The 11011-nt window shown below is 34.7% G+C and overlaps 1 protein-coding gene across 5 annotated transcripts in view; it reads left to right on the plus strand.

The window, feature by feature from the left end:
• The window catches only part of XIAP (X-linked inhibitor of apoptosis), a 63818-nt gene extending 57670 nt beyond the window's left edge, over window positions 1–6148 (plus strand). For all 5 annotated transcript variants that reach the window (XM_019718175.3, XM_019718180.3, XM_019718181.3 and 2 more), the window contains one exon: window positions 1229–6148. In XM_019718175.3, coding sequence (XP_019573734.2) covers window positions 1229–1422 — 194 coding nt within the window. In that variant the 3' untranslated portion in view covers window positions 1423–6148. The remainder of the gene's footprint in view (window positions 1–1228) is intronic.
• Window positions 6149–11011: the final 4863 nt, after the last annotated feature.

The raw sequence follows: 11011 nt of genomic DNA on the forward strand, positions 1-11011 counted from the left end.
TTCCCAGATGCCAGTGTGCCCAACCCCCAAAATTTTAGATTCAGTGAATGAGGCCTAGGAATCTATTGTTAAAAATGCCCCCAGTGGGGCAGCTGGTTGACTCATTTGGTTAGAGTGCAGTGCTCATTACACCAAGGTCTCCGGTTCAATTCCCACATGGGCCACTGAGCTGTGCTCTCCACAACTACATGGAAAACAACAACTTGTTTTGGAGCTGATGCGTCCTGGAAAAACATTGTACCCCAATAAAAAACAATTTAAAAAAAATGCTCCCACGTGATTCTCATGTGAGACCAGATTTGGAAACCACTGGTATACAATAATTACAAAGATCGTTAAAATATGTAATGCATTTGGAATAGTGCCTAGCACATGGTAATATGCACTATATTTCTGTTAACTGCTGCTATTGATGTTGTCTTTATAGTTATATAAGACTACAAAACACATTTTTGTGTCATATTTGTTAACACTTCATAAAACCTAGTTTGAGAAAGGCTCAATTAAGCAAATACTTCAGTGCATGCAGATGATACCCAAATCTCTCTCTATCCCTGACTTCTGACCTCAAGACTTGACTCTCCGATTGCCTACTGGTCATTTTTATATGGATGCCCTGCAGATACCTCAAAACTACCTTGAAAATCCCAAACCTGTGTTTCCTATTGGCATCACCATCTCCTTGTCAGCCACACTAGAAATCTTGAAATCAGCTATATTTCCTCTTTCTTCCTCATCCCTCACATCCAGTCAGTCACCAAATCCTACTTGTCCCACTTCAGAAATCTCTCAAATCCCACCCTCCATTACCAAAATAAGCCAGGCTACTTATTTTACTTGACCCTTGCTTCTCTGCCTGGCAAATTGCTAGCCATGTTTAAATGTCACTCCTCCACCTCACCCCCGCCCCACCCAACAGTTGCCAACACATTGAAGCCTTCCCCAACTAGTCTGAACAGAAGAACTTGTTCTCTCATTGTGTCCCAGAGCATTTTGTATGTAACTTTATTACAGCACTTATCACTTTGTACTTTGTGCTTACCTTCATTGCCTCAGTCCACATCCTTCTCTCCTAGCATTCGAGCTACTTAAGAGCAGATGCCATGTGTGAGTCATCCTATCTCCCAACGTTTGATAGTACCTGGAACATGGTAGGGGTCAGACTGTTTTCGGTGAATTTAAACAACTGAGAAGCTACAATTAACTCATTTCTTTTCTTTTTGTGCAGAGATTAGTACTGAAGAGCAGCTAAGGCTCCTGCAAGAGGAGAAGCTTTGCAAAATCTGCATGGATAGAAATATTGCTATCGTGTTTATTCCTTGTGGACATCTGGTCACTTGTAAACAATGTGCTGAAGCAGTTGATAAATGTCCCATGTGCTACACAGTCATTACTTTCAAGCAAAAAATTTTCATGTCTTAATCTAACTCTACAGTAGGCGTGTTATGTTCTTATAAACCTGATTGAATGTGTGATGTGAACCAACTTTAAGGAATCAGCATTGAATTCCATTAGCGTCTGCTACCAAATAGAAAAAAAAAAAGTAAACTGCAGTGTTATAGTTGGCAATCTAAAATTTGAATTTCTGGATTTCTCAGGATATTAGCTGTATTATCTATCCTTTTTTTTTTTTTAACTGTTATTTAATTGAAACCCTAGACTAAGAAGTGTCATACTGTAATTGATCACATTGTGTATTTGTAGTACACTGACTTAGCTTTTAACTGTAAGTGAATTAATCAACTGAATTTTTCATTCTTTTCAGATAGGCTTAACAAAAGGGGCATTCTGTATAAACGTGGAGATTAATCTCCTCAATCACATAACTTGTGTTGAAAAGGAATGAACAGTTCCACACTGGTGGCAAGATAGAGATTATTTTTAGATATTTGTATTTTCAGATTCTGTCCATTTGCTTTTAAAATTATACACACATACTTGGGTGGATAATTTTTTTAAATGACTTTCCTGTTGTTAAAAGGGTATTTAATGATAGATCTCATCTAGCCTACATGTACTGACATGGAAAGATGTCAAAGATATATTAAGTATAAAATACAAGTGGTAAAACACTATGTATCGAATGAGCCAAATGAAGGTGTGTGTTTTGTACATGTATAGAACAAAAGATTTGGAAAGATACGCACCAAACTGTTAAATGTGGTTTCTCTTGAGGGGGGTGGGGGGTGGACCCCAGGGCGGCTTTCACATTCTTCTTTTTTCATTTTGTTCTGTTGAATTTTTTGTAAGTATGTGTTACTTTTGTAATCATAATTTTTAGAAAGTATTTTACTAATTTAAAGGCTTAGGCATGTTCAGATGCCTGCAAAACTACTTATTGCTCAGCTTTAGTTTTTCTAATCCAAGAAGGCAGGGCAGTTAACCTTTTTTGGTGCCAATGTGAAATTTAAATGTCTTTATGCTTGTCCTGCTTTGTGGATAAAAAGTATTTCTGAGTGGTAGTTTTCTGACAGGTAGACCATGTCTTCTTCTCTTGTTTCAAAATAAATATTCCTGATTTTGTAAAATGAAATATAAAATATGACTCAGATTTTCCAATTAATTAGTAAGGATTCATCCTTAATCCTTGCTAGTTTAAGCCTGCCTAAGTCACTTTACTAAAAGATCTTTGTTAACCCAGTATTTTAAACATCTGTCAGCTTATGTAGGTAAAAGTAGAAGCATATTTGTACACTGCTCGTAGTTATAGTGAAAGCTTTCCATGTTGAGATTCTCATATCATCATGTATTGTAAAGTTTCATGTGAGTTTTTACCTGTAGGATGATTAAGATGTATATAGGACAAAATGTCAAGTCTTTCCTCTAACTTCTTTTGTTTTCTTGACTAGTAGTAGTAGTAGATACCTCTGAAATAAATGTCCTCTCAAGATCCTTAGAGACATCTTGGAAATTATAAAATACTGACAAGGAAAGATTAGTTGTTTAAATAGTAAAGAAAAAAATAAAACTTGAATAAGAATTAATGCAGATAAAACAATGGAAGTTTAAAAATGCTTCATAAAACACCCAAGCTTTACATTACAAGATTCTCACAATGACCTGTTGTAGAGGTGAGTGAGGCATTTTACTGCAGAGAAAAGTTTGAGAGTGAAACTTAAAAATTCTAATTATCGTTGTATTTTCTAAGAGAACGTATTGTCATGTTCTCCTAACCTCTGTTGATTAATATTCAAATGATACTCATTTAAAGCATTGCAAATTTATTTCTTTTTTTTTAATTATTGTTTTCACTTTCTTTTTTTTTTTTATTAAATTTATTGAGGTGACAATTGTTAGTAAAATTACATAGATTTCAGGTGTACAATTCTGTATTACATCATCTATAAATCCCATTGTGTGTTCATCACCCAGAGTCAGTTCTCCTTCCATCACCATATATTCAATCCAAATTTAAATGAGAATTTTAAACATTAAATAATGAGTGCCCTGTTTTGTTTTACTATTAGTTATACATTCATTAAGTTAAATTTTACATGTATAGTCTAAGCTTTAAATTTAAATTACAAGGGGAGAAAAGTGTTAAAGTGTTTAAAGTGTGTCTTCCAGGACCTGTCAGCTCCAAGTCAAGTAGTTATTTTTAGTCTCGTTGTTGCCCAAAGACTGAATTGTTCTAACGTAAGTCTTTCCCTGTTCTGGGAGCCTCAGTTCATTAAAACTCTTCTTTTAAAACTTGTTTGTTAAGAATTTACCAAGACCAGTTAGCGGCGGGTTAGCTCAGTTGGTTAGAGCCCGGTGCTCTTAACAAGGTTGCCGGTTCAATCCCCACATGGGCCACTTGGAGCTGATGGTTCTTGGGAAAACACACTTAAAAAAATAAAGTATTAACTGAGACCTTTTTTCTCCTCATGAGTTGTTAGATTTAATGCATGAAGCTGATGTGACTAACAAGTTTATTTTAAGAATAGTTTAAAAATGCTGTTGCCTTCAAGTTCTTAAATCACTCAGCACTCCAACTTCTAATCAAATTTTTAAAGACTTACCAATGTTTGTTTGTATTCACACTATAAAAAGTACTGGATCCTTCCCATCTAATCGTGCAAAAATGATCACTTGCACAGTCAAAAATATAACCAGATCTAAATCTCTGCCTCCCCCTTCCCAGAATAGTTCTCACTATCTACATGTAGACATTCCTTTCTGTATAAAGTTCACTCTGAGATTTCAAAGTCACCACCTATTTTACTATGTTTTAGTCATGTGAAGTCAATTTGTTTTGTAATAGTTATATTTATTTGTAATAATTTTGCGTGCTGATCAAAAGCCTTGTCTTAATTTTTGAGAAATGGGTTTAGTGTTTATAAATTCCAGTTTATTAATTAATGGCTTTGTATTGCCTTTCTTGCTAGATATGTTTTTGCTTTTTTTCCCCTTTAGTTAGAGACTAAGATGGGGTAGGATGGGTGTAGTGAGTTTATATAATGTGATCTGGCCCTGTGTATTATGACCTTTTGTTGTTTCATTGTTATAATATTTAAATTTTGGTAGTTTTTTTCTTGTTTTCATTTTAGTGGATAAAATTGGTATTTTGAACTCTCAGAATGGGAGACTACCACCACCACATTAGTTGTGTGTATTGTACCCTTTAGGTCCAAATCACTGTTTTATTTCTGGATTTACCCAGGTGGTGAATATGGGGAGAGGGGTTGGAGGGGTGGGAGAAATTGGATTGCTTGTTTATCGTTTCCATTAGAGAAATAAGAAAACAGGAGGGAATATTTGACAGATGTAGTTTTTTTTAGTGAAATCTGCTTTACAAAAAAGAAGTAGCCTTTTTTTCATCTGTGAAATGAAAATAGTACCTATCTTATAGTTATGAGAGTTCAAGGAGAACCAGGTATGTGAAATACCTGCTATAAATGTTAATTCCCTTCCTAACACTTTATTATCCTCTAGGTTTGCCTTGACTCTGGAAATTTGGGCTAAAACTTAGACAATAACTCTTTCAGTGACTCTTACTCATCTTTATTGGTGTTTCTCATAGTTAAGATGTAAATTACAATAATAGGTCAAATCCTTACAAATATTTAAATTTCTGTTTTAAAAACTTGAAAAAGTATTCTCAAATTTAGTTGAGCTTTCCTAATAGAAGCAAATGGCTTATTCCCACCATCATAATTAGTTTCAGTTTGATTTGTATACTTGGCACAATGTGAATTTCATTTGCAGCATGACAGAATTATAGGGTGTCAAAGCTAGAAGTGACCTTAGAGAGTTTCTAATTCATCCCCCTCATTTTACAGATGAGGCAGCTGAGGCTCAAGGTAAAGTGATTTGTTTAAAGCTATATAGCTAATTAGTAGAAGCCAGACTGGGATATAATTTGAAGGTGAAAAACTTCAAGCTGCTTCTCCTGGGAGTTGTCAAATGTTTATTTTTTCAACTAGTCTGTTCTTCTATACCATAACTTTCACTACATATTAAGTGACACTTTATAACTAACACAATAGGACAATCTTAAATACATATATCTTCAAATTATACAATACTACATTAATGTTTGGGTGATAAGATTCTATTTTAAAGTCTAAAGTTTGCAGATATGTGTTTAGATTTTTTGGCATTTACTGCATTCTTATTATGTATCACTAATGTAATGTTTAAAATTACTATATATTTGGTCATTTTGTCTATACTTACCCTGTTTCCCTGAAAATAAGACCTAGCCGGACAACCAGTTCTAATGTGTCTTATAATAAAATAAGACAGGGTCTTATATTAATTTTTGCTCCAAAAGATGCATTAGAGCTGATTGTCCGGCTAGGTCTTATTTTCAGGGAAACACGGTAGTTATAAATTTGCATTTTTGATTTGATATAACAAAGGCTTTAATGTAATTTTTGCTAGAAGATTTTGCATTTTTTTTATTATTGTTATATTTTATCTAACCTGACAGAATGACTGATTGTTATGTCATTGTATTAGTGTTGTGAATAATCATGAGAAATGTTTTGAGATAGAGTATATTTGTGAATATTATTTTATGACTTTTTCCATTTAGTAGAAAACTTCCCATCAATATGAAAAACTGAAAAAAATTACTTTCCACTGCATAATCTGGAAGTCATAGATTGAAGCTTATTTTTCTGTGAATAAAACCTATTCAATAAAGTCCTATTCTTTAAAATGATACCTAATTATTTTGTATATGTTGTACTTCCTCAAGGAAAAAAAATAACCCTCTTAAAAATACTAAAATGGGGCCGGCCTGGTGGCTCAGGCAGTTGGAGCTCCGTGTTCCTAATTCCGAAGGCTGCCGGTTCAATTCCCACATGGGCCAGTGGGCTCTCAACCACAAGGTTGCGCGTTGGACTCCTCAACTCCTGCAAGGGATGGTGGACTCCACCCCCTGCAACTAAGATTGAATATGGCACCTTGAGCTGAGCTGCCACTGAGCTCCCTGATGGCTCAGTTGGTTGCAGTGCAGGCTCTCAGCCACAAGGTTGTCGGTTCAACTCCTGGAAGGGCAACTGGACCTGGAGCTGAGCTGCGCTCTAGCCCACAACAAAGATTGAGAAAAAGGACAAACAACTTGGAAAAAAATACTAAAATGTAATTTAAAAATATCTTGTGCCATTGTGCCAGGCATTAAGGTACATATTAAGTCATCAAAAAAAATCAATTTTCACATTAATTTATAGAATTCTGTAAGTGCATGAAAAGTCGATTTTTAAAATGTGTAAAAATGTGAACCATAGTAACACTACCCTCCCCACAAAGATTGGCCTGGTTGTCCCAAGAGATTGTATAGGCATCATAATAAAGCTTGAACAAGCAAAGGACCTAAGCCACTGCCCCTTTGAGTCAGGCAGCAGAGAAGGATTTTTGTGAGCAGCAGCCGAGAGAGTTTCAGAAGCTGCAAACAATCTGATGGGATAAAGAGGGTGAAAATAAGGGATCCTTAAAGGCAGAGAGAGTGTAGAAGTAGTATTTCAAGTGGCTCTTTTCCCACCGTTTCCTGCCCACAATGGAGATTCCTAAATTAAGAGTTTTATTTCAGGCCTGGTCTATTATAGTGACTATCAAGTCCTTGACTATGTTATCACTGTTCTGAGATACACCATAAGACACTTGTTTTAAATGCAGTGCACTTTTCTTCTTACATGTCAACTACACTTTCAGTGAATATTGATAAAGATGTGAATTTTCAAAGCTTTCTCTTACAGAAATTTTCAAACTTACACAAAAGTAGAAAGTATAATAAACCCCATAGTACTCATCATTCTGCTTCAACAAAAATCAATACGTTGTCAATCTTGTTTCATCTAGGACTCCCCCTCCCTTTTTTTTGCTGGCATATTCTAGAGGAAATCCTAGACATGTCATTTCTCCTTATGTACCTATACCAGATTAGAACATTTTTTACATAAATGTGTGAATTTTTAACTCACCACTGTTATTGCTGAATTTTAATGCACATCTAAAGAGTTAAAATCAACTTTATTCCCTCTTTTCCCCTATTTGAAGATTAAGGTAAATAAACCCCCTCAAAATTAATATTATAGAAAGAAAATACTTTTTAACTGTTCTCACTATTCCATTTGTAGTTTGCTTATAGACTAGAATAAATGTACTTATTAAACATTAGTAGGCTAACTACATGGTATATGGATACCTACCGTGTTTCCCCGAAAATAAGACCGAGTCTTATATTAATTTTTGCTCCAAAAGACACATTAGGGCTTATGTTCAGGGGATGTCATCTTGAAAAATCATGCTAGGGCTTACGTCTTATTTTCGGGGAAACACGGTAATGGTTCTCAAAGTGTGGTTTAGGGACCACTAGCATCTGCATCACTTGGGAATTTGTTAGACATGCAAATCGTTGGGCCCCATCTCAGACCTACTGAATCAGAAACAGGCGTGTGTGACCCAGCAATCTGTTTTACAAGCCCTCTCAGTGGTTTTGATGCAGGCTAAAGTTTGAAAACCACTGGAATATATGGTGTGGAATCTGAATCTAGAAAACTAAATGGCTAAATCCTGTAAATAAAATTGATGTAGCTCTGCAAATAACTGTCATCACCTTTCTTTTCCTTGTAACTCATTGCTGATCCAGTCCTGTATTTTCTCCTACCAAATGCAAAGGCATAAAATGCAACATCCTGAAGGTGTCTTCTACTTTTCAACAAAACTTTCTTGCATACAGTACTCTTAATTTTGTAATGAAAATCAATCTTCAGCCCTTTCACTGCTAAATACAGAATAGCCCCACATTTGCTCATTGTCATTAAACTATACTCCAGTCAAGCAATGAAAGTTAAGTATTTGAAGACTCACTCGTAAGTGCTATGAGACAGCAATCAGTTGAAATTGTACTGAACAGACATGCACTACAAGAAAGAGGCAAAGCTTCAGTGAAATGTGAGCAGTTAATCTACAATGATAGAATTTAAGAGTTAGGAAGGGTCAACCTAATTCATAATAACTAGCAGTTCTGAATACTTGTTTAGGTCTGAAATTTTTTAAGTAACTGTGGCACAAAAGAACCAAAGAGAAATCATGTAGTCTTAGATCTCTAAAAGGTTTAGAGTTCCTTAAATTCACATTCATAGGTCAGTCAGTATTCGTCTCTAACTGTAACCAAAATAAAACTCTTAAGGTAGGTAAGGCTAGATTAAAGTCATTCAGTTGACTTAGCTTTTTTCCCCCCTGCAAACCACTAATTTGCTTATAACAAATACTTTCATAACTAACCATCTGGCTTTGTATAGAGTTGGTCTGCTTAGAGCTTTCTTTCCAATCTTGTTCTGTTTAATTTGAGATTTCCAAGACCCTATAGACACCGTAATAAATAACAGCATTAAGAAATCTTTTGCATAGTTCTGTACTTGTTAACTAGGCTTATGAATAAGTATTGGAAAAATACTGGTTCAAAACAAGTAAGGAATAAGAACCCAAGAGAAACCAAACTTTGATTGTTACTCCCCCCTTTTAATTTCCCAGAAGAATTTAAATTTGAAAAAAAAAGACAAGGGTATATCTAATTGAGGTAATAGTGTTTAAACCATGATTGTACTACAACATCTAATTCTTGTTTTAATAAGCTTTAATGTTCCAAAAATATATTTTACATACAAAATTATAGATGCTCATTTGTTACATAAACTATTTAATTTATTTTTTAAGTGTGTCTTTGCAGGACCCGTCATCTCCAAGTCAAGTAGTTGTTTCAATCTAGTTGTGGAGGGCGCAGCTCACAGTGGCCCATTTGGGGATCAAATCGACCTTGTTAAGAGCACGTGCTCTAACCAACTGAGACAGCCAGCTGCCCTTGTTACATAAACTTTTATTTTGAGAGTTATTTTTAAGCCTCTGTGTTGTGTTTCTTTAACTTTGTTCTGTTACTTAAGGTAGTAGGGATTTCTCTTTAATTCCTTTAGCTTATATAAGGGGCTTTGCATTTTTGGCTAAAGCATCAAAAAATGTATTTTCTCTTTAAACACTGGAATTTTGTTTGGCAGTGATTAGGTTTTGCTTCTGCCAGATTACTGACAATTGTATTGAGAAAAAAAAAATTGAGCATGTTCATGAACTCTTACTGATGTTTTAGAGGAGCATACATTAAAAGCAAAAGACCCCAAATCCACCCTCATAAAATTAATCTGAAGTGGAGAAAAAGTTGCTGAAATCATTTTATTTTTCTTTAAATAAACATTGTGTATGGATTTCCTAGTAGAAATTTAACAAAAGCCTGTGTTAATCATTAACAGAATGACCTAAGTCATCTGGAAAAACCTGTTTTTCTTTCAACTGGACTTTTTTTTTGTTTGTTATTTGATTACTAAAGAGACTGCACTTACACCTTTCTTGTTTTTCTACTGTAAACTTTTCAGATACATTAAATTCTTATGTGATCTATAAGAAGTACAAACACGTATACTAAGTGTGAGTTATAAACCAATATTTGGTCAGTTATATGAAATAAAATGTAACAAAAATATTAATACCTGAGGATAATAATCCCTGCTCCACCTACCTCAGAGGATTGTTGCTAGGATCATATGAGTAATTGTACATGAAAGAGCTTCAAACAGTATAAAGCCCAAACATATAAGCCCAAGGAATCATTAATGAGGGTTTACTGGACTAATTATGGGTTAGTTTCACACAAAATGAAAGACTCATGGACCAGTATGTATCTCATTAAGCAGGGATGTATAGTGATGAAATTCATTTATACAGTTTCTTGGCCATTTCCGTGGCTCTCAAAAACCTTTACATATATTATCTCTTTGTCTCCCACTCTCTGCATGGTTACTCCTATGTTTAAATAAGAAGTATATGGGTAATGGTGCAGAGATAATTGGAGAAATTGTTGGTGTGTACAAATGTGAAAATTGTGTTCATAAACTCTGCCATTCATGTGGCCCTCAGGTTTACTAGGGCTGTCAGGTCAGCTGTTTTCTTTCTTTGTTTTTAGTTTTGCTGTCTTGTTTTGTTGTTCTTTTCTTTTTTCTTCTTCAACTCTGTTTTCTAGCATGTGAAAATAAGAATAAAACATAAATTTAGGGATGATAAAATAATTGGTCTGGTACTCTTGCACTATGCCATTGTGTTTCTCATTCATTATATTTCTAGCATCTCTGTAATTTACTGCTGAGGAACCCCAGACATAGAGGTTATGTGACTCACCTAAATCATATGGTGAATTACCAGTCAAGCTATTCTTATAGGCAGTGAAAATGTTTTTAGCTAATTTTTGGCATGAATTAGCTAAATTGGCTGCCTCACTGTCTGAACTGAGTGTATATGTCCAAATCAAAGCTCTTTTTTGGGTGGCAAGAACTGGCTGGCCATGTGATACCAAGCCACAATAACAAATTGAAGTAATAAATAGGTTTATGTGGTCCTTAGCATGTCTACTCAACTAGAATTGAAAAAGTAATTCTAAAACAACATAATTTTAATTGTGTTTCTGATCTCAAGAATTTGAAAATAAAGAGAACTTTTCACTACATTGCCAAAGCAAACCTTAGAAGTCAGGAAGCTT

Source organism: Rhinolophus sinicus, chromosome 18 (assembly GCF_057876585.1).
Source record: "Rhinolophus sinicus isolate RSI-liver-muscle chromosome 18, RSI-T2T, whole genome shotgun sequence".
NCBI lineage: Eukaryota > Metazoa > Chordata > Mammalia > Chiroptera > Rhinolophidae > Rhinolophus > Rhinolophus sinicus.